We start from the raw sequence: 23,734 nt of genomic DNA on the forward strand, positions 1-23,734 counted from the left end.
AGTGATTTGATATTTTTATACATTACAAATAATTCCCACAATAAGGTTAGTTACCATCTGTCACCATACAAAGTTATTACAGTATTATTATATTTCCTATGCTGTACATTACATCCCCATGGCTTATTTATAACTGGAAGTTTGTACCTCTTAATTCCCTTCACCTGTTTTGCCGGCCCCCCCCCCACAACCTCTGTCTGATAACCAAGTGTTCTTTATCTAGGAGTCTATTTCTCTGTTTTTTTGTTTTGTTTTGTTTTTTAGATTTACATACAAGTGAAATCCTATGATGTTTATCTTCTCTGTTTGACTTATTTGTCTTTCTCTGACTTATCTCACTTTGCCTAATACCCTCTAGGTCCATCTATGTTGTTGCAAATGGCAAGATTTCATTCTTTGTTACGGCTGAGTTATATTCCTGTGTGTGTGTGTGTGTGTGTGTGTGTGTGTGTGTGTGTGTGTGTGTGTTCATCACATCTTCTTTATCCATCCATCTATCAAGGAACACTTAGGTTGCTTCCATATCTTGGCTATTGTAAATAATGCTGCAGTGAACTTTGGGGTGCACGTATCTCTTTACTTTGGTGTTTTGATTTTCCTTGGATAAATTCCCAGAAGTGGAATTGCTGGATCATATGGTAGTTTTATTTTTAATTTTTTGAGGAAACTCTATACTCTTTTCCACAGTTGCTGCACCAGTATACATTCTCCCCAAAAGTGCATGAGGGGGGCGCCTGGGTGGCTCAGTGGTTAAGCGTCTGCCTTCGGCTCAGGTCATGATCCCAGGGTCCTGGGATTGAGCCCGCGTCTGGGATTGAGCCCCGCATCGGGCTCTCTGCTCAGCAGGAAGCCTGCTTCTCCCTCTCCCACTCCCCCTGCTTGTGTTCCCTCTCTTGCTATGTCTCTCTCTGTCAAATAAATAAATAAAATCTTTAAAAAAAAAAGTGCAAAAGGGTTTTTTTCTACATCCTTGCCAACAGTTGTAATTTTTCGTCTTTTTTATAATATCTAATCTGACAGGTTTGAGGTGATATATCATTGTGGTTTTGATTTGTCCTTCCCTGATGATGAGTGATGGTGATCATCTTTTCATGTGTCTGTTGACCATCTGTATGTCTTCTTTGGAAAAATGCTTCTTGAAGTCCTCTGCCCATTTTTTAATTGGGTTGTTTATTTTTTTGATACTAAGTTGTGTAAGTTCTTCCTGTATTTTGGGTATTAATCCCTTATCAGATGCATGATTTGCAAATATTTTCTCCTTTTCAGTAGATTGCCTTTTCATTTTGATCATTTCCTTGCTTTTTAGTTTGATGTAATTCTGTTTGTTTATTTTAGCTTTTGCTGCTCTTGCCAAAAATATGTTGCTAATACTGATGTCAGATAGCTAACTTCCTGGGGTGCCTGGGTGGCTCAGTCGGTTGAGTGTCCAACTCTTGGTTTTGGCTCAGGTTGTGATTTCAGGGTCTTGAGATTGAGCCCTCTGTTGGATTCCATGCTGAGTGAGGAGTCTGCTTGAGAGATTCTCTCTCTCTCCCTCTGCTCCTCCCCCCGCTTGTTCTCCCTCTCTCTCTCAAATAAATAAATAAAAATCTTTTAAAGTAGCTAACTTCCTATGTTTTCTTCTAGGAGTTTTATGGCTTTCATTCAGCTCTTTCATTCAAGTCTTTAATCCATTTCATATTTATTTTTCTATGTGGTGTAAAATGGTCCAGTTTCATTCTTTTTTTAGAGTAGGCTCCTCACCCAACATGGAGCCTGATGTGGGGCTTGAACTCACAACCCTGAGTTCAAGACCTGAGCTGACATCAAGAGTCAGACGCTTAACCAACTGAGCCACTCAGGCATCCCTAGTTTCTTCTTGTGCATGTAGTTGCTGGGTTTTCCCCAACACCATTTATTGAAGACATTGTCTTTTACACACTATATATTTTTGTCTCCTTTGGTGTAGATTAATTGACCATATATGGGCAGGTTTATTTCTGGGTTCTCTGTTCTATTCCATTGATCTGTGTGTCTCTTTTCATGCCAGTACCATACTGTTTTGGTTACTGTGGCTTTGTAGTGTAGTTTGAAATCAGGGAGTGTGATACCTTCAGCCTTGTTCTTCTTTCTCAAGCTTGCTTTGGCTAGTTGAAGTCTTTGTGGTTTCATACAAATTTTAGGATTCTTTGTTCTAGTTCTGTGAGAAATGTTGGTATTTGATGGGAGTTGCATTGACTCTGTAGATTGCTTTGGGTAGTATGGGTGTTTTAACAATATTAATTCTTCGAATCCATGAGCATGGTATAGCTTTCCATTTATTTGTATCTTCTTCAGTTTCTTTCATCAGTGTCTTATAGTTTTCAGGGTACAGATCTTTTATCTCTTTGATTAAATTTATTCCCAGGTATTTTATTCTTTTTGATGCAATTGTAAGTGGGATTGTTTTTAATTTTCTCTTTGTAATAGTTCATTATTAGTGTATAGAAATGCAATTGATTTCTGTATGTTAATTTTGTATCCTGTGACTTTACTGAATTTGTTTATGTTTATTGACTGCTGTATAATATTTTGTGAAAGTAACACATTTTGTTTATTCATTGACTTATTGATGAACCTTAGGTTGCTTCCAATTTTTAACCTATAAAATCTCTGCTACAGTGAACATCCTTGCATATGTCTCCATGTGCACGTGTGCAGATGTTTGTCTAGTGTAGGTATGAAAGAGTAGAATTTTGGAGTCAAAGAGTATTTGCATTTTTAGTTTTTTTAAAATGGCTATTTCAGTTTTTGTTCCCACCAGCAGTTTATGATTGTACTCATTTCCCACAGCTTCACTATCATTTAATGTTGTCAGATTTAAACTTTTTTGTCAGTCTGTTTAGTAATCTTATTGTCTTACTTTGCAGGTCACTAATTACTAGCATGTTTGCTTATATTTCTATGTTTTTGAACATTTGAATTTTCTTTGAATTTCTTGTTATTAATTTTTCCCCATTTTTGTGTTGAATTTTTTTCCTTATTGATTTATAGAATTTCTTTATATACTCTGAATTTGCCCCACCTCTTTCTACTCATTTTCACTGATATAAAAACATGCAGTAATACTTATTATCTATAAAAAAAATCCTTTAACAGCATAGCCCTCTAGCCATTGTCCTATTTCTCTGCTCTCCATTTTAGAAAAACTCTAAGCGTGGCTTCTACTTTCTGCCTCAATTCCCTTATCTGTTATCTTTCCTTAGCTCACTTAAGTCAGGCTTTGTCTGCACCATTCCACTGAAACTGCTCTTGACAAGGTTGCCATTAGCCTTTATTTTGCAAATCCAGTGGTCAGTTTTCAGTTCTCATTTTACCCAACCTTTCAGTAACATTTGATACAGTTGAAATACCTTCTTCAGCTTCCAGGTCAGCATACTTGTCCTTTTTCTCAATCTACATTATTCTCAGGGACTCAGTACCGTCCTGTGGTTTTAAACACCACCTAGATGGTGGCTTATTCCCAGATTTATTTCTCTTGCCATGACCTCTGAGCTCCAGATTCATGTATCTAACTGCCTACTTGACATATACACTTAGATGATTAATAGCCATCTCAAATAATATGTCTAAATCAGAACACTTTTATTTTCCCTCAGACTTCCTCTCTAGTGTTCCTTACTTCTTACCACTACGATTGCTACCTCCTTTGTCTGAGGCACCATCATGTTTTCTCTGGTTCAGCACAGTGACTACCTACCTGTCTTCTCACTTCCATTCTTGCCCTTTGCATTTTTTTCTCCACATTGTTAGCAGAATGATCTTAAATCAGATTGTGTCACTCCACTGCTTAAAAACCTTCAATGAAATTCTGAAAAAGAAGGATAAAGAAGGGGGAAGAGCTAGTTTCTGAAATTATGTTAAAATTCTAAATTTTATAAAGCTAGGTAGTTAAAACAACTGATACTAAAGCCATGAATAGACAGACAACTTAATAGAAAAGAAGTCCAGGGGTGCCTGGGTGACTCAGTTGGTTGAGCGTCTGCCTTCGGCTCAGATCATGATCCCAGGATCCTGGGACCGAGCCCTGCATCAGGCTACCTGCTCTAAGGGGAGTCTGCTTTTCTCTCTTCCTCTGCCTGCCACTCCCCCTGCTTGTGCTCGCTCTCTCTGTCAAATAAATAAATAAATAAAATCTTAAAAAAAAAAAAGTCTAGAAATAGACCTAAATATATATGCAAATTTAGAAATAATAGATACGGCATTCAGATCAGTAGGAGATTTAGATCATTCAGTAAATAGTGTTGTGACAATTAAGTATACATATGGAAGAAAATGCAGTTGGATTTCTACCTTACAAGTTACACCAAAAGGAAGTCCAGATGGAGAAGACATTTAAATATAAAAAAATAATAAAGTAGTAGGAAAAAATACAGGAAAGAATTTAAATGCAGAAGTGGGGATTCTTTCTAAATATGTCACATAACCCAGAAGCCATAAAAGATTTGTTAGGGAAATTCAGCTACATTTCAAAGTCAAAAGGCATGAAAAAAATGATGAGATTGCTATTCATATCATAAAAGGTTGTTTTTTTTCATATGTGAAGAGCTTCTACAAATCAATAAGAAGACCCAGCACCCATTAGGAAAATGGGCAAAACTATGATCCTTCAGTTTACAGACTATGAAATAAAAATTGTTCTTAAACATATGCAAAGATATTCAACTTCAAAATTAGAGAAATGCCAGTTAGAACTACAGTTTTATCAGATTGGCAAAGAAAAATGATGGATAACACTGTTAAGGCATTTTTACATATTGTCAATAGCAGTTGGTAAAATTGCTACAGAGAGCAATTTAGTAAAACTTGTTAAAATTTAAAATGTAAATACCATATTACCAAGGAACTCCATTTTTAGGAATTTATCCTTCAGATACATTTCACACATTTATAAAATGAGGTATAGACAGGGATGATTGCAGCATTGTTTGTGGTAGCAAAGGCTTGAAAACAACCGAATTGTTTCATCAGCAGTCAGAGCCACTGTGAGTTCATCCTGAGTTACTGTGTGAACTAGGAAAAAAAAAAAGGCCTGCATGGGTAGGGCCTGAAATATACCCTTCTCCTCGCTCATACTTAGTCACGTGGCCTGGTAAGTGGAGTTCCCTTCACAAGCATATGCAGCCGCTCTTTGGGAACTGTAGTTAAAATAAATATGCTATATCCATACAGTAGAATACTATGTGCTTAAAAAGAATGTGGTAGCTATATCTGTACAGACATAGAGCAGTCTCATATATAATAAATGAAAAAGACAAAATGGTATAACATACTGCCATTTGTATTTTAAATATACACACACACAAACCACATGCCTGTACATATGTATAGAAAGCTCTGGAAGGCAGCCAGTAAATAGATAATAATGGTTGCCTCTGAGGAGAACTGAATGACCGAGGCAGAATTTTAAGAGGGGGAATTATTTTTTATTGTTTAATGTTTAAATCTTTGAATTTTATGTCCTGTGTTACAGTGTTCATTCAAAAGATATGCATAGAAATTTTTTAAAACTAAAGGAAAACAGCACAAGACAGGAGTCGATAGTTCACAGAAGAGGAAAAACTAATAATGCTTAAACATGCAAAATGCCTAACCCCACTACTGTTAGGTAATTTTTCATTTATTGAGAAATAGCAAAAAGTTTCATAGTACTATGTTAACTAGAGTGTTGAGAAACAGGCTCACATACATTGCTGAAGGTCATATAATTTAATATAATATGCTTCTGTGAAAAGCAATTTGGCTGTACCATCATAATTAAAATCTTCTGACCCACCAAACCACACTTATAATACCTTATTCTATAAATATACTGCACATGTAGAATTAATTTATATGTAGGGGTATTTATTATAGCATTGTTTGTAATAGCAAATATTTTTAACATTCACTATTCAGCAGCAGAGACTCTTCAGATTACCTACAGTACATTCAATGTATAAAGCTGCGACTAGGGCAGCTTTATACAAAGTTATGTAAATATACCTCTATGATAGCTTGCTCAAAGTACAGTGCAAGGTGCTAGAACCTCCCTGACAATATGCTGCCAATTTGTAGTCAGAAGCAACTTACTTAATTACAGGGACCATTTCTAGAAGGATGTATAAGAAACTGGGGATGGTGGTTGTGTTCAAGGTTGAGTCTGGATAGAGGACAGGTGGATGGAAAACTTAATTTTCATGTATATACTTTTTTTTTTAAAGATATTTATCTGAGAGAGCACATGGAGGGGGGTGGCAGAGGAAGAGGGAGTCTTTTTTTTAAGATTTTATTTATTTATATATTGTCAGAGAGTGAGTGAGCGAGAGCAAGGAGCCCAATGTGGGACTCGATCCCAGGACCCTAGGATCGTGACCTGAGCCAAAGGCAGACACTTAACTGACTGAGCCACCCAGGCATCCCAGGGAGAGGGAGTCTTTTATTATTATTATTTTTTATTAGCATATAATGTATTATTTGTTTCAGGGATACAGGTCTGTAATTCATCAGTCTTACACAATTCACAGTGTTCACCATAGCACATACCCTCCCCAGTGTCCATCACCCAGCCACCCCATCCCTCCCACCCCCCTCCACTCCAGCAGCCCTCAGTTTGTTTCCGAGATTAAGAGTCTCTTATGGTTTGTCTCCCTCTCTGGTTTCGTCTTGTTTCATTTTCCCCTCCTTTCTATGATCCTCTGTCTTGTTTCTCAGATTCCTCGTATCAGTGAGATCATATAATTGTGTTTCTCTGATTGACTTATTTCGCTTAGCATAATACCCTCTAGTTCCATTTATTTCGTTGCAAATGGCAAGATTTCATTTTATTGATGGCTGCATACTATTCCATTGTATATATATGTACCACATCTTCTTTATCCATTCATCTGTTGATGGACATCCAGGCTCTTTCCATAGTTTGGCTATTGTAGACATTGCTGCTATAAACATACAAGCCCTTTCGGATCACTACATTTGTATCTTTGGGGTAAATACCCAATAGTGCAATTGCTGGGTTGTAGGGTAGCTCTATTTTCAACTTTTTGAGGAACCTCCATACTGTTTTCCAGAGTGGCTGCACCAGCTTGCATTCCCACCAACAGTGTAGGAGGGTTCCCCTTTCTCCACATCCTCCCCAACATCTGTTGTTTCCTCATTTGTTAATTTTAGCCATTCCAGGGCACCTGGGTCGCTCAGTTGGTTAAGCGACTGCCTTCAGCTCAGGTCATGATCCTGGACTCCTGGGATCGAGTCCCACATCGGGCTCCCTGCTCAGCAGGGAGTCTGCTTCTCCCTCTGACCCTCTTCCCTCTCGTGCTCTCTATCTCTCATTCTCTCTCTCAAATAAATAAATAAAATCTTTAAAAAAAATTTTTAGCCATTCTGACTGGTGTGAGTTGGTATCTCATTGAGGTTTTGATCTGTATTTCCCTGATGCCGAGTGATGTTGAGCACTTTTTCATGTGTCTCTTGGCCATTTGGATGTCTTCTTTGCAGGAATGTCTGTTCATGTCTTCTGCCCATTTCTTGATTGGATTATTTGTTCTTTGGGTATTGAGTTTGATAAGTTCTTTATAGATTTTGGATACTAGCCCTTTATCTGATATGTCAGTTGCAAATACGTTCTCCCATTCTGTCGGTTGTCTTTTGGTTTTGTTGACTGTTTCCTTTGCTGTACAAAAGCTTTTTATCTTGATGAAGTCCCAATAGTTCATTTTTGCCCTGGCTTCCCTTACCTTTGGCGATGTGTCTAGGAAGAAGTTGCTGCGGCTGAGGTCAAAGAGGTTGCTGCCTGTGTTCTCCTTTAGGATTTTGATGGATTCCTCTCTCACATTTAGGTCTTTCAACCATTTGGAGTCTATTTTTGTGTGTGGTGTAAGGAAATGGTTCAGTTTCATTCTTCTGCGTGTGGCTGTCCAATTTTCCCAACACCATTTGTTGAAGAGACTGTCTTTTTGCCATTGGACATTCTTTCCTGCTTTGTCAAAGATTAGTGGACCATAGAGTTGAGGGTCCATTTCTGGGCTCTCTATTCTGTTCCATTGATCTATGTGTCTGTTTTTGTGCCAGTACCATACTGTCTTAATGATGACAGCTTTGTAATAGAGCTTGAAGTCCGGGATTGTGATGCCACCAGCTTTGCTTTTCTTTTTTAACATTTCTTTGGCTATTCAGGGTCTTTTCTGGTTCCATACAAATTTTAGGATTATTTGCTCCAATTCTTTGAAAAAGGTTGATGGTATTTTGATAGGGATTGCATTAAATGTGTAGCTTTGTCTGGTTTTGGGATCAAGGTAATGGCGGCCTCACAAAATGAGTTTGGAGTTTGGCTTCATAAAATGAGTTTGGGAGTTTTCCTTCCATTTCTATTTTTTGGAACAGTTTCAGAAGAATAGGTATTAATTCTTCTTTAAATGTTTGGTAGAATTCCCCTAGGAAGCCATCTGGCCCTGGGCTCTTGTTTGTTGGGAGATTTTTGATTACTGCTTCAATTTCCTTACTGGTTATGGGTCTGTTCAGGTTTTCTATTTCTTCCTGGTTCAGTTTTGGTAGTTTATATGTCTCTAGGAATGCATCCATGTCTTCCAGATTGTCTAATTTGCTGGTATATAGTTGCTCATAATATGCTCTTATAATTGTTTCTATTTCTTTGGTGTTGGTTGTGATCTCTCTTTCATTCATGATTTTATTGATTTGGGTCCTTTCTCTTTTCTTTTTGATAAGTCTGGCCAGGGGTTTATCAGTCTTATTAATTCTTTCAAAGAACTAGCTTCTAGTTTCATTGATCTGTTCTTTTGGTTTCTAGTTCATTGATTTCTGCTCTGATCTTTATTATTTCTCTTCTCCTGCTGGGTTTAGGCTTTATTTGCTGTTCTTTCTCCAGCTCCTTTAGGTGTAGGGTTAGGTTGTGTATTCAGGGAGAAGGAGTCTTAAACAGACTCGTGCTGAGCACAGAGCCCAAGGCAGGGCTCAGTGTCATGACCCCGAGATTACTACCTGAGCCGAAACCAAGAGCTGGAGGCTCAACCAACTGCGCCACCCTGGTGCCCCTTCGTGTATATACTTTTATACCTTTTATATTATTACATAATTCAAAATTATTACATCTATTGCCTATTTAAAAAGTAAATGTAGGGGCGCCTCGGTGGCTCAGTCAGTTAAGCATCTGCTTTTGGCTCAGATCATGATCCCAGGGTCCTGGGATTGAGCCCCGCATTGGCCTCCCTGCACAGCGGGGAGTCTGCTTCTCCCTCTGCCTCTGCCTTTGCGCTTGCTCTCAAATAAATAAATAAATAAATAAATAAATAAATAAATAAATAAAATCTTTAAAAAGTAAAATCAAAAGTAAATGTAAATAAAATCTTCAGTGGCTTTCTGTCACATTTAAAATACAATCCTAATTTCTTGTTTTTAAAACTAAGACCTTCCAGATCCTATAGAATTTGGCTTCTGCCTAGTTCTTCAAACATTTCATTCTAGCCTCTGCTTACTTTTATTTCAGTCTTTTTCTTGTTTCTCTTCCTAAGGCATGCCAAACTCTTTACCACTCAAAGGCTTTTGCGTCTATAATCCCACTACTTGGAGTCCTTTAACTTCAGGCCTTTGCATGGTTTGCTTTTTTGAGTATTCAGAAGATCTCTGCTCAAATGTTTATTCCAAAAATACCTCTCCTCCACACCATCACTTTCCATTCCCTTATTCTGCTTTCTTTCTTTCTTTCATAGCACTTATCACTACCTGGAATTATACATTATATATTTGCTTTACTTGTTTATCTTCTGTGTCTCCCTACAGAATGTAAAGCCCATAAAAGCAGGACTTTCTTTGTCTTGTTTTTTGCTGTATTCCCAGGGTTTAGGACAGTGCCTGGTTTACTGTAAACATTCTGTAAATATTTATTGAATGGAAAACATGTTTTCAGTACATTCTCCAACTCTGTTGCTTATCCTTCAACTTTGTTGTTGTTTTTTAAGATTTTATTTATTTATTTGACAGAGACACAGCGAGAGAGGGAACACAAGCAAGGGGAGTGGGAGAGGGAGAAGCAAGCCTCCCGCTGAGCAGGGAGCCCAATGTGGGGCTCGATCCCAGGACTCTGGGATCATGACCTGAGCTGAAGGCAAAAGCTTAACGACTGAGCTCCCCAGGCACCCCCAACTTTGTTTTATAAAGACCTTTATTTGTAAAAAAAAATTCGAGGTAGTCAAATGTATTAGTGTTTTCTATTTTGTTTTTAACTCTTTTGTATTTTGTTTAAGAATACCTTCTCCTTGGGGTGCCTGGCTTACTGGTCAGTATAGCATACAACTCTTGATCTCGGGGTTGTAGGTTCGAGCTCCATGTTGGGTGTAGAGATTACTTAAAAAAAAAAAAAATCTTGAAAAAGAGAATCCTTCTTCTTGTTCTGGTCATTTGAAAGTTCTCCAGTGATTTGAGTTGATTTGATCTGATTTGATTTATTTTTAAGATTTAAAAAATTTTAAGTAATCTCTCTTCCCAGTGTGAGGCTCGAACTCACAACCCCAAGATCAAGAGTTGCATGCTCTGCTGACTGAGCCAGCCAGGTCCCCTTTCCAGCGATTTTAAAGTTTATTTATTTATTATTGTTTTAAAAGATTTTATTTATTTATTTGACAGGGAGAGACACACACCGAGAGAGGGAACACAAGCAGGGGGAGTGGGAGTGGGAGAAGCAGGCTTCCTGCAGAGTAGGGAGCCTGATGCGGGGCCAGGACCCTGGGATCATGACCTGAGCTGAAGGCAGATGCTTAACCGAGTCACCCAGGCGCCTCTTTTTTTAAATTAAGAAGTGGAATGGACACTGATGAGAAGAATTAGGAATTAGTATATATTTTCCAAAGTAGCTTCTCTATTGTAACTCCTCTTTCAGAGGAATTATATTTCTTTTGCTATGTGCCACCTTTCAATTGATACAATTATGGTTAGTGATAAGGTACTAAAAAACATCTCTTTTTGGTTTCTAAATTTGTTTTTAACTAGGGAAGCACACAGACAGATGCCATGAAACTTCTATCTTCCCAGTGTTCCAGGCTTTTAAAAAACAAAGCAGTATTGTGCAAGCCTGTCACACAGACCAAGGCCACCTCTTGCAAACCACATACACAACACAAGGAATGTCAGACAGGTATGTGTCCTTGTGCTTTCCATATGTAGAAAGTTATTCTGTTTTGTTTATTTTTGTTTTTTTAAGAAAGGAAAAGAAAATCATTTACAGTTTCTTAAATGTGAAAATATTCATTCTTGGACCACATACTTTGAAAATCTAATTTATTCCTTTTATAATTCTCATTAACACTAATTACTAAATTGAATCCATCTGTACACACAGCATTATGTGTAGAGTGGACAAACATCTCCTCTGTGTGTACACTGCTGTTTTTCAAATGTACAGACAAACTATTACAACTACTAAGTTACAAATTTATTTAAAAGCATTAGTGATCTAAAAAAAAAAAGCATTAGTGATTTAACCTTAGTTCTTTTTTTAAAAACACTGTGAATTGATTTGTCATTTACTAAAAGTATAACTATGTGTCTGAGGTGTTGGTGATCAGGAAAATTATTTTAATTCATACTTGGAAACGTTGTAAACTATTGCCCCAATCCACGTTAACTGCCACTACCCTTATATTTTCAGTTAGCTGTGTAGCCTACTCTGCCCAAAGCATTTTTTGATTTTTGTTTTTAATGATAATTTTACTACCCAGAATATACTGTATTTAAAAGCATAGTCTGTCAGCAAGTAATCATGAGTTTTTATGTAGGGTGCCTTTCTTTTGGTAGGAGTCAAGGAGAACCCTGTCTTCCTTCCAAAGTAAATTTGATTGTTTTATATTCCTTTTAAAATGATATATTCTTTGTGTACATGAATTTATATTATATACACATTCACATGTGGAAGGTAGTAAAGGATCTGTGGATATCCATATGTGTGGGTATGTGTGTGCTTATATATATTTTTTTAAATTTCTAGATTAAATATTGGATTGTTTAAAATACACTGTCATGAACTACTTTTTCATTTGACAGTGCTCATCAGAAGTATTCCATATCAATATAAATTTAAATATACATTGAAATTCTTTTTTTTTTTAAGATTTTTATTTATTTATTTATTTGACAGGGAGAGACAGTGATAAAGGGAACACAAGCAGGGGGAGTGAGAGAGGGAGAAGCAGCCTTCCCACTGAGCAGGGAGCCCGATGCGGGGCTTGATCCCAGAACTCTGGGACCATGACCTGAGCCGAAGGCATGCTTAACAACTGAGCCACTCAGGTGCCCCTACACTGAGATTCTTAACGGATGCATAGATTACAACGTATCCATCCCCCTAAGACTGGACATTGAGATTGCTTTTAGTTATTTAATATTATAAACAGTGTTAGGTTGTGTAAGTGGATTTTTGTTCACTTGTCTAATTATGTCCTTAGGATAAATCCTAAGTAGTAGAATTTCAAATTCAAAAGCTATCAGACTTTTAAGGCTTTTGGTCTGTGTTACAAAATTGAAAAATTATATCAGTGTTTGAGAACATCCATTTCTCTTTACCCTCATTGACACTGGGTATTCTAATAATTAACCTTTATTTTTTTCCTCAACTTTAATTTGGAAAAATTTCAGAATTCAAAAGATTGAAAATATGGTACAATGAACATTAATATATCCTTCATCTCAATTCACCAGATGTTAACTTTTTGAAACTTGTTTTCCCTTTTTTCTGAAAATTTTAAAAATAAAATAATTTGTTTTTAATTTGATGTATCCTGTGGACTTCAGCCCTTATTCCAGTAACCTATGGAATACATAGCATTGCTAGTTCATGTACTACAGTCTACAGTTTTGCTTTAGTTAGTGGCCAAGTTTTGGGCAAGGAGAAATTCAGTTTTTAATGGCACCATGGAAGTATCATGGTTTGGGTTTCAACTTTAATTAGTGTATTCTTTTGACAAATATAAATAGTAATGAAATATAAATTTTAAATGTGTGGGGGAAAACATAATATGGCTTATTTCTTCTTGAAAATAACAGTGATTCAAATATTTTATTCAGATTTCCCTATGCCTAATGAGAAACATGATGCGGAACTTGAGTCTCCACCTCCAAAGAAAAAAAGAATAGGTTTTTTCCAGACTTATGATGCGGAATATTTAAAAGTTGGTTTTATTATCTGTCCAGGATCAAAAGAAAGTTCACCAAGGCCACAATGTGTCATTTGTGGAGAAATTTTATCCACTGAAAACATGAAGCCAGCAAATCTTTCTCATCATTTGAAGACAAAACATTCAGAATTAGAAAACAAACCAGTAGATTTTTTTGAACAAAAATCTCTTGAAATGGAATGTCAAAATAGTTCTTTAAAAAAGTGTTTACTAGTTGAAAAGTCACTTGTGAAAGCTTCTTACTTAATTGCTTTTCAAATTGCTGCCAGCAAGAAGCCGTTCTCCATTGCTGAAGAATTAATTAAACCATATTTAGTAGAGATGTGTTCAGAAGTTTTGGGTTCAAGTGCTGGAGACAAAATGAAAACCATTCCTCTTTCTAATAATACAATTGGACACAGGATTGATGAACTGTCTGCAGACATTGAAGATCAGCTGATTCAAAAAGTCAGAAAGTCCAAGTGGTTTGCCCTTCAGGTAGATGAATCATCAGAAATCTCAAATATCAGCCTTCTTTTGTGCTATATTCGTTTCATTGATTATGATTGCAGTGATATAAAAGAAGAATTACTATGTTGCATTGAAATGCCTTCTCAAATAACTGGCTTTGAAATATTTGAACTAATAAATAAATACATTGACAGTAAATCTCTGAATTGGAAACATTGTGTTGGTCTCTGTACAGATGAGGTGGCAAGCATGACTGGCAGGTGTTCTGGTTTCAGGGCAAAAATTCAAGAAATTTCCACAAATACAGTGGCATTTACACACTGTTTTATTCACCGTGAACATTTAGCAGCAGCAAAGTTGTCTCCATGCTTACATGAAATTCTTTTGCAGTCAGCACAAATTTTAAGTTTTATAAAGAGCAATGCATTGAATTCACGAATGTTAACAATTTTGTGTGAAGAAATGGGGTCTGAGCATGTGAATTTACCACTTCATGCTGAAGTACGCTGGATATCGAGAGGGAGAATTTTAACAAGATTATTTGAATTACGACATGAAATTGAAATTTTTTTAAACCAAAACCATTCAGATTTGGCCAAATATTTTCTTGATGAGGAATGGGTTGCAAAGTTGGCCTATTTATCAGATATTTTTTCACTTATAAATGAACTCAATTCAAGTCTCCAAGGAACTATGACTACTCTCTTCAATTTGTATAATAAAATGGATATATTTAAGGAAAAGTTAAAAATGTGGTTGAAGCGCACACAAGAGAATGATTATGACATGTTCCCTTCATTTTCCGAATTCTTAAACTCATCAGACTTAAATATGAGAGGCATTGCAAGCATTATTTCTGAGCACCTGGAAGGACTTTCTCAAATGTTCCATGACTGTTATCCACCAGAAGATGACTTGCGTTCAGGAAATTTGTGGATAATTAATCCTTTTATGAATCACCAAAATAGTAATCTCACAGACTTTGAAGAAGAAAAACTAGTACAGTTATCTTCAGATTTGGAATTACAATCAGTATTTAAATCAATGTCTGTAACTCAGTTTTGGATAAATGCAAAGACAAGTTACCCAGAGCTCCATGAAAAGGCAATGAAGTTTTTGTTGCCTTTTTCAACTATTTATTTATGTGATGCTACATTTTCCGCTTTGACGGAGTCAAAACAAAGAAATCTGTTGGTTTCTGGTCCTGCTCTAAGACTTGCAGTCACATCTTTAATTCCAAGGATAGAAAAATTAGTAAAAGAGAAAGAATAGTAACATGGCTATTGCTTATTATCACAGTCTATAATTTTGTGTTAAATTTTCTATAAGTACCCTAAAAATTTCCTAATGTGGGTATGTGTTTTCAGTGATTAAATATGTTGAGGAATTTAATAATCATGCATTTATAAATTGTTATATATAATTTTATTAGTCCAAGGTAGAGAATTTAGCTGTTTGATCCATTGATTGGATAATCTGGATTAGGGACAAAAATGAGGGTAACAAAAGGCCTGTTTATAATGTACGGGCACACCTGGATGTTGAAACCGCTTGGCCTTTAGAAACACATGGGACATTGCAGTCTTCAGCCAGGCAGCACCCCCACCCCAGCAGGCTGCGGGTAGGTACAAAACCCAGATCCGAGCTGCTTGGCTAACCCAGGAATGGAAGCAGCAGAGTTTGAGACCCTTTGTAGGGGTCTCTGTGGCCCTCTCCACCAGGGCTTGGCAAACGTTTTCCATAAAAGGCCAGATAGTCAGTATTTTAGGTTTTGCAGGCCATATGGTGGCAACTACTCAGTTCTGCGGTTGCAGCCCAAAAGCAGCTGAAGGCAGTACACAAACGAGTGTGGCTGTTTCAATACAACTTTTTATTTATGAACATTGAAATAATACAGTTTTCATGTGTCATGAGAGCTGCCTTTAAATTTTTTTTGTATCATTAGAAAATGTAAACAAACATTGTTAGCTGGGGAGGGCGAGGAAGTGAAAAAAAACCAGACAGCTGACTAAATAATTTGGCCCACCCTTTGTCCATCTGGGTGTAGACAGATCTCCAGGTAATAGCAGATGGGCCAGGAGTGGCCTCTAGAGTTTTGTTCCGTGGAAGTCACTCTTCCCGCAGCTGCAAGTGTCTGAATTTTTAAACACTTTTCACATTTTAATTTCAGCTGAGAGAAATTCGAAGGAAAAGATATTTTACGCAAAGATAGAAAAGAACAATTTGTAGCTACTTGTTACTGATTACTAATGATTTCATAACTTATAACTTTTGAGCTCTTACATGTGCCAGGCATTGTGCTAGGCCTGTTCTTCAGAACTAAGAGGCTTATCCGCATTTACAGAGGCAGATACTGAGGCCCATCGAGGTTAGGTGGCCGTTGTGCTGGCAAAGCTAGGGAGGCTCAGGCAGGAAGGAAACCCCGGTCTTCTGCGAGGCACGTTCAGATACTCCTGTTGGACTTGACTCTGTACTGGTTGGGAGACAAGAGACTTCCCCTGAATTCAAAGGGACCCGTTTAGTCAGTTGAGCCAGTGGGCCTCAGTGTCGCCATCTGTGAGATGGACAGAAAAGGGGGTGGCAACAGCCTCGGGAGGCGAGGAGCCGGAGGCTCTGGCGCGGGTCTTCTGTCCGCCCTGGGGAGGGAGGAACCGAGACGGCGGCAGGGGGCGGGGTTCGGCCGGGTCTCCCCTCCCCTCCCTTCCCCTGCCCTGCCCTGCCATCCCCTGCCCTCCCCTCCCCTTCCTTCCCCTTCCCGCCCTTCCCTGTCCTCGCTCCCGGAGGGCCTGCGCGGCCATGGCTCTCGGGCTCGGCGCTCTGCGCGTCCTGCTGGGCGGCTTCTTCGCACTCACGGGGGCAGCCAAGCTTTCGCAGCAGATCTCGGCTCCCGCGTCCCAGCAGATGGTGAGCGGCGGGGCGTGGGCGGGCGGCCGCGGTCAGTCCCCAGCCCGCCTGCCCGCCTGCCCGAGCCAGTCCCCCGCGGACCTGCCTGCCTTCCGGCGAGACGGCGCTAGAGCGGGGGCGGGGAGAGCACGTCGACCGAGACGTGGGCGCCTTCCTAGAGTGCTCCTCGGAGTCGTCTGGCTCTTGCCTAGACGGAAGGGGACCGGGCCGATCTCCTTCCAGCTGAGTCGTGGGGGCCCCGCGCCAACCTAGGGCGTCGGGACGCAGCGGGAGGAAGATGGAATGGAATGGGGGACCCAGCACCCTCCCCGTCCCCTTCTCCTCCTCCGCTTGCTTGCGTTCTTGAGAGGTTCGTGAGGAACGGGTTTATTATTCCCCGCTTGGTGGAGTAGGAAACTCGCCCTGAAGGTGAAGTATATCTGCTAAAGGTTACACAGCTAGTCAAGACGCAGGAGCCTCTCCTAACTCAGAATCTGGAGAGCCCTTACCGGGGAGCCTGAGAGGAAAGTCTACAAGCCCTCCTTCTGTCTCCTGGCTAGTTCCAGACTCTTGGAAAAGCTTTCTTGTGGTTATGCCCACCAATCCCTCCGCCCCTCAAGCCAGACTTGGAGACCCTGCAGCCTCCCTCTCCCAGACCTGGGTTCTGCCCTTTCTTCCTGGTTTCGGGTGGTGGATGGTTTGGGGAAGTACATCCCCAGAGCCAGACAGCGTAGAGCTGCTTCCTTGCAGCAGAGTAGGGAAGGTAGAGCTGAGGTGGGGAGTAAGGGCGAGAAGGTGAGGGTGAAGTTGTCGTGGGGCCCACAGCAGAGCCTGACTCAGCAAGATGAGCGGCTTTGAGCTCCTTACCCCCCCTTGTGTCTACTGCAATGGGGCGCAGGCCCAGCATACCATATTCAGAATGGGATCTGTTGAATAAGCAACAGTCTATTCTCTCATCCTCTCCCCCACCTCCCAATATTCCCAGCATAGTATCGTCAGGAAAACCAGGCCAGGCAGCAAGAAAGAGAAGTTGTGGTACGCCTAACTTCCTGGCCTTGGACTTTGCAAAGGCTGGGGTGTAATCCAATGAGAATCTGGTGAGAAAATCAGTTCTCCTCTGCACCAACATCCAGCCATTCTCCTTGGAGCATAAAGCCTGTTTCCTGATTCCAAAGCTCAGCCCCTCAGGGAGGCCCTCTCCTCTCTAGATGGACCTCAGCCCTGGACCTGACCCAACCTAGAACGGTAGCTCCTTTGTCAGGGGAGTTGAGGGTACAGACACAGAATGCCCCTGTGGAATGCCTAGGCAGTGGATCCCTGAGTGGGGCTGACAGGCTCTCCTTGCCGCCCCTAGAAAGCCCTGTTTGTGCAGTTTGCTGAGGTGTTCCCGTTGAAGGTGTTCGGCTACCAGCCCGATCCCATGAACTACCAAGAGGCTGTGGGCTGGCTGGAACTGCTGGCTGGGCTGCTGCTGGTCCTGGGCCCACCCATGCTGCGAGAGATCAGTAACTTGCTTTTGACCCTGCTCATGATGGGTAAGGGGGTGCAACTGCGCTGGGGAGAGGGGGACTTCTGGCAGAGGGTAATAGATCTGGCAGTTCCCTTTACTGTTGCCTCCTTTCCTTTTTTTCTGGAACCAGGAGCACTCCCTGCTCTACTGCAGTTTCCACTTTCTTCAGACTAGGACAGGTGCTTTTTAAACTTAATATACCATAACATGATTCTATGTCAAACATAACTTCCCGCCTCACTGATTCAATTGGCTGCAGGGTATCCCCATGGTAAGGATGTCTTGTAACTTAAAAGCCCCTACCCTGCCCTCCTCACCCCTACCCTTGAGCCGAGGGGATGGAGTAGCAGCTGCCTGTGGAGTTATGTGTCTGGCAGGTGGGAACAGAGAGCAAGGAAGCTGGGCCGCCCCCTGAACAGAAAGGCAGAGAATTTCCCTGTGACAGGCAGTTCTAGAGGAACCCCTCCTAGCTGCTCTGCCCACAGGAACTGCTGACGTACAAAGACAGCTGCTGCTTTCCAAAGGTCAGACGTCTTCAGGCTTGGCTCTACCCCCTGGCCTTGTGTCACCATGGCGGCCACGCCTGCTGCCCCTCCCCCAGGCCTTTCTATCTCTGGAGCTTCCCTCATCTTCATTGCCCATACCTCCACCACTAAGCCCTGGGGCCGCCACCTCTCCAGTAGGATTAAGAAGGGAGAAGGAGCAAAGGTTGTTCCAAAATGCCCATCTACCCACCTCCCTCTTCTATTCGGCAGGCTTGTTCCTATTTCTTTCTCACCCTCTGAGGGTGGCTACGTTAGTTCAGGGGCCTTCTGATTCTTGGTTCTGTTCTCTTCTGGAGGCCAGAGATGAGTGCAGCTAGTGTAGGGTGTGTGTGTGTGTGGTAGGGAGGTGTTGAATGGGAGGGCTTGAGCTGGAGTGGGAGTGGGTCAGGGAGCCTGAGGGACCTCACTTTCCATTCCAGGGGCTATCTTCACTTTGGCATCTCTGAAAGAGTCGCTGAACACCTACATCCCACCTATCATCTGCCTGGGGCTTCTGCAGCTTCTGGATGTCTGCCATCTCTGAGTCCAAAGGAGGTGGTCAGGCCCACCAGGAAGAAGACTCTTCCAAGTGCATTCAAGGAATCCTGGGAGTCGAGGGCCTCTTGCCTCTTCATGCCATGTCACTGTCACGGCAGGAACATGGTGGAACACACAGTCTACCAGCTTGTTACCAGTACGTCCAGGGTTGGCCCGTGTTAAAGTAGACATCTTATCTACCTGACCCTGCTTTCTATCTGGACATATCATGGACATTTACTGCTCTTTTTTGAGGGATACGTGTTAAATATACTAACATTCCTCATGTCATGTGAAAGTAGAAAATAAACAGAAAAGCAACTTAAATCACCCCAAATTTTAATGCACCAAAATAACTATTAATTCCTTTTAATAACTGTACCATTCAACTTTTTCTATGCCTTTATACAGATATTTCTTAATGAAAATGAGACAATATAAATTACTACCTGCTTTTGAAAACTCATATACTGTAAGACCATTCCATGTCTGTTTTACCTCATTGATGTTAATGGCTGTATAGTATTCCATCATAAGGATGTACTGTAATGTATTTATTCAAGCTCCCACTGAGGAACATTTAGATTGTCCCCAGTGTTTTGCTACTGTACACTTCACAGTAAATCACCTTTGCATACTTATTGTCTTAGAGGGTGGGGAGGGGCAGAGGGAGAGGGAGAGAGAGAATCTTAAGCAGGCTCCATCCCCAGCAAGGAGCCCAACATGGGGCTTGATCTCATGACTCTGAGATCACTACCTGAGCTGAAATCAAGAGTCGGATGTGGGACACCTGGGTGGCTCAGTCCATTAATGCATCTGCCTTCAGCTCAGGTCATGATCCCAGGGTCCTGGGATCGAGTCCCGCATCAGCAGGGAGCCCGCTTCTCCCTCTGCATGCTATTCCCCCTGCTTGTGCTCTCTCTCTGACAAATAAATCTTAAAAAAAAACCCAAAAAACAAAAAGAGTTGGACGCTCAATGGATTGAGCCACGCAGGCACCCTAGATTGCCTCCCATTTTGCTGTTGTAAACTTCATAGTAAATCACCTTTGCATACTTCCTGTCTTTCCCTAGAAGTGAAGATGCTGCTTCAAAAGGCACTCACATTTTTAAAATTTTTATGAAATACTTAAAATTTACACATTGAGTATGGCAGAGTCTAGGTACCTGCTTCTGCCCGGGTTCTTCCAAGCCACATGAGATATTCCTTCCTATTCTTTTACCTTGTGCACGTTAGCTGTGCAGAGCTAACAAAGATGGGCACAGCATCATCGTTTTCCAGGCTCTGAAACTGCCACCTTTGATAGTGAGGTAGGCACCCACGGTGGTGCTTCCTGGATATCTACGTGGAGGCAGAGGACAGCCAGCTCCAAGGGACGCTGCATGGGAAAGCAGTGCTGGGAGCCTGGGATGAATCCCAGAGATCCTAGGGACTCAGAACCGGGTGTGCGTGTGTGAATTATTGAGGGAAAATGACCATGTTAGAGTCCTTACTCTCATCAACTATCTTCACCTCAGTAGGGCCTTGTGGAAAGTGATATGCTTCCCATAATGGAAGATAGGAAAAGAGTTGGTTTATTTATGCAAGTACTCTAGTCACCTGCCTACGGGTCACTTTGGGGGTAGGGACAATGGCTTTTGGGAGCCCACAGAAATGAAAGGAGTCTGTGCACAGTAGTGCATTTCATCTGAACTCCAGAATGGTAAGTTCTGCTCTGACATGGATGGACTGGGAACCTCAGGCAAGTTGGTACCCTTAGGTCTTTTCTTGTGTCTGAAAGCACAGTGATGCAATCTAGCGTGTGTGTATGTGCACACACACACTGGTACATCTAGTAGTACAGAAAGATAAGCCGTATATGTAAAGTACATATAAAAAATGTAGTAGTGTACATTCACCACATAGAGTGTCAAATAATCAGGAAGCCTCTTCTTTCCCAGAGGTCCAGAGATAACATACCTTCAGTTTCCAGGTTGGGTAATTTGGCTGCTTTGCAATGACATCAAAGACTGATGATCTCTCTCAACTTTCTGCTCTGCTGCTTTTAATTTATTGGCTCCTGCCCTCGGCATTGCAAAATAGTTGCAGCAGCTCCAGACAGCACATTTGCACATAACATCCATAGGTGAAAAAAAGAGAGGAAAGCTCTCTTAAAAGACCCCCAGATTTCCCCTCACATCCCACTGGCCAGGATTATGTCCCATTTCTATTCCTAGACCCACCACTGGCAAGGAGAATGGACTTAAACTAGTTAAGGTTTGTGCACCCTGGTCAGCAAAGAATGGAGGGGGTAAATTCCTGCCATTCACTAGCTTATTTGCAAAATATGGATAATAATAGTAAATACTTCATAGAGTTGCTGGGAGAACTTAGTGAGCTAAAGGGCTTACGGTGCTGCCTGGCACATAATAAGTGCTCAGTAAATGCTATTATTAAATAGCATTTGTTATTAAATAGCAGTTTGTTCTACAGATGAGAAAATGCATTCAGAAGGCTTAAGTGCCTACCTGTCAGAGCTGAGACTAGAATTAAGGCCTGATTGACTCCAGAACCCACACTTTCCACTGCACCAGCTGCCCAAGTCGAAAGTGGGCAGGGATGACACCCCTGCTCTCTTCAACAAAGTAAATGGGATGATCTGTCCACCGTGATTAAATCTGCCTTGCTTTCCAGAATTGCCCCTCCGCATGAAAATTTTGAAGCCCAAGAAAGTAGAACCTGGAGCCTCTGGGATCCTGGCCTCTTACCACTCCTTCCAGGATGCGACGCCAGCTGGTCTCCAGCCAGGACTGTGAGGAAAACCTCGCCCAGCTGGTATTAGAGCGAGGGCTCCTGTGTGCCACAGTTTGGGCAGCTTCGGGGCCCCCAGGCTTGGCTGTAGGGCCCGCCCAGCAGCTGTGGCCGAGGCAGCGTGCTGGAGGAGTGGGTGGGTCAGCTGGTGTGGAGCAGTTGGGATTGACAGCAGCAGGAGTATCCTGAGCTCCAGCATTGCCTCCTCAGCCCAAGGAGAAGCCAGGCCTCAGGGAAATGTGCCCCCCAAACTGCACTCTGGAGCACCATGACATTCAGCTGCAAGGCCTTCCTTAGACCTTTCTCTCCTCCCTGTGCCCCTTTGCCCTCAAAGACATTCCCTTCCCTTGAGGCCCTGGCTATACCCCACAAACCCAGCTCATAGCTACCACAGGTGGGCCCCAGCCCCTCCAGCTGTTGGGCCCATTCTTCACGTGGTGTCCTGGGATTAGTCGGCTGATGGGAGGGTCTGAGATGTGTGGGTGGGAGTGGATTCTGCTCCGTCTCAGCTCCTTAAAGCCAGGCCCCCAGAGCCCCAGAGATTGCTGCAGCAGCCAGAACAGCAAGAGGTAAGAGAGGAGTGATCTGGTGGGATGGCAGGGAGAGGTTCAGGGCGGGCCAGTTGGGGGCTAGAGCCATAGCGGACAGAGCAGACAGAGCCGAGAGGCAGGGGAGAAGAGAATACACTCAGGGTCCCCCACAAAGGACTGCAGCCTCAGAGGTTCAAAGGCACAAGTACGGATTTTGGTATTGGAGGAACTAAGTTTTGGAACACCCTAGGAGGGTGACGATGCCAAAAATAGGAACAGGACATTGGCTTGTGCACTTACCCCCCTTGGGGAAAGAAGAGGAACACGCCCAGATGTCTCTGCGCTGTTTTGTTTGCTGCGGGTGCCTGTGTGGGTGGTGTGCACATTCATCTGCATGCTGCCTGGAAGGGAAGAGAGCTAATGGTTATGAAGTGTCTCCCCAGTGTCAGCCACAGTGCTCAGAGTTTTACTTATGTTTCCTCATAATCCTCCCAACAACACTGTGAGGTAGGTATTTGAATCTCCATTTTACAGCAGAGAAGCCTGGCTCAGTGAGGCGGAGTAATTTGCCCAGGGTCATATGGCAAATAAATGTGTGTATCTAGAATCTGCCTGCTTCCTGGGCCTGTGCTCTTTTTCTCTTTGCTGTCCAAAGTTTTGACTCAGACCCAGGACTTCTTTGTGGTCAGATCCGGGTGCAGGGGAAGGAAATAGGCTGGAAAGCCTGAGAGTTGTGAGACCCTTTCCTCCCTGCCCCAGGGGCTCCAAGCAAGCCCCTGGAGAGGACCTTCGCTCCTCAAGTCCAAGGTCGTCGCTATGCAGGGCCCTGTCTTCAGGGTCACTGCATCATAAGCCTGTTCCTCCATCCACGGTTCGTGGAGGAGGGAGGACTGGGCTTCTTCTGGGAAGAACTCTATATTCCAGTCTGGTTTCTCCAGAACTCTCTGTTGGCTCAGCCTTGCTTGGGCTTACTGCACATGCCTCTGCCTCCACATTATCTGAACCCTACTCCATCTGTGAGGGGCGCTCCCACCCTCTCAGTCACCAAGGTTAGAAATTTCCAAGCTATCTGGGACTCCTGCCTCTTCCTCATTCCCCCGCAGCTTGTCAGCAAGCCCATCCTACTTCAAACGACTCTGGAGTTCATCCCCTGTTCTCCAGCCCCGGGGGTGCCGGCTCAGCTCAGTCTTCATCCTCACCCACATGGACTTCCCTGCTTCTAGGCTCTCCTCCCAGCAAGGACTGAGGAAGAGGAGGCTGGGCCTGAAGGAAGGTGGTATAGAGGACTGTTCTGTGGCTAGCCTCCGCACTGATCTCTCTTCCTCTCCCTAG

At 42.0% G+C, this 23,734-nt stretch overlaps 2 protein-coding genes across 4 annotated transcripts in view; both read left to right on the forward strand.

Moving 5' to 3' along the window:
- Positions 1-15,541, forward strand: part of ZMYM6 (zinc finger MYM-type containing 6) — a 43,352-nt gene extending 27,811 nt beyond the window's left edge. For all 3 annotated transcript variants that reach the window (XM_028113854.2, XM_028113856.2, XM_028113853.2), the window contains 2 exons: positions 10,999-11,143; positions 13,069-15,541. In XM_028113854.2, coding sequence (XP_027969655.1) covers positions 10,999-11,143; positions 13,069-14,900 — 1,977 coding nt within the window. In that variant the 3' untranslated portion in view covers positions 14,901-15,541. The remainder of the gene's footprint in view (positions 1-10,998; positions 11,144-13,068) is intronic.
- Positions 15,542-16,363: 822 nt separating this feature from the next.
- Positions 16,364-19,419, forward strand: TMEM35B (transmembrane protein 35B). Its single transcript, XM_028113858.2, is given in 4 exon segments — positions 16,364-16,532; positions 17,866-18,046; positions 18,986-19,081; positions 19,084-19,419. Coding segments are annotated over 4 exon segments (567 nt in total). The 5' UTR covers positions 16,364-16,424; the 3' UTR covers positions 19,266-19,419.
- The last annotated feature ends 4,315 nt before the right edge of the window (positions 19,420-23,734 follow it).

Source organism: Eumetopias jubatus, unplaced genomic scaffold, assembly GCF_037043125.1.
Source record: "Eumetopias jubatus isolate StellerSeaLion01/CBP00866 unplaced genomic scaffold, mEumJub1_p1.0 scaffold_4, whole genome shotgun sequence".
Lineage (NCBI taxonomy): Eukaryota > Metazoa > Chordata > Mammalia > Carnivora > Otariidae > Eumetopias > Eumetopias jubatus.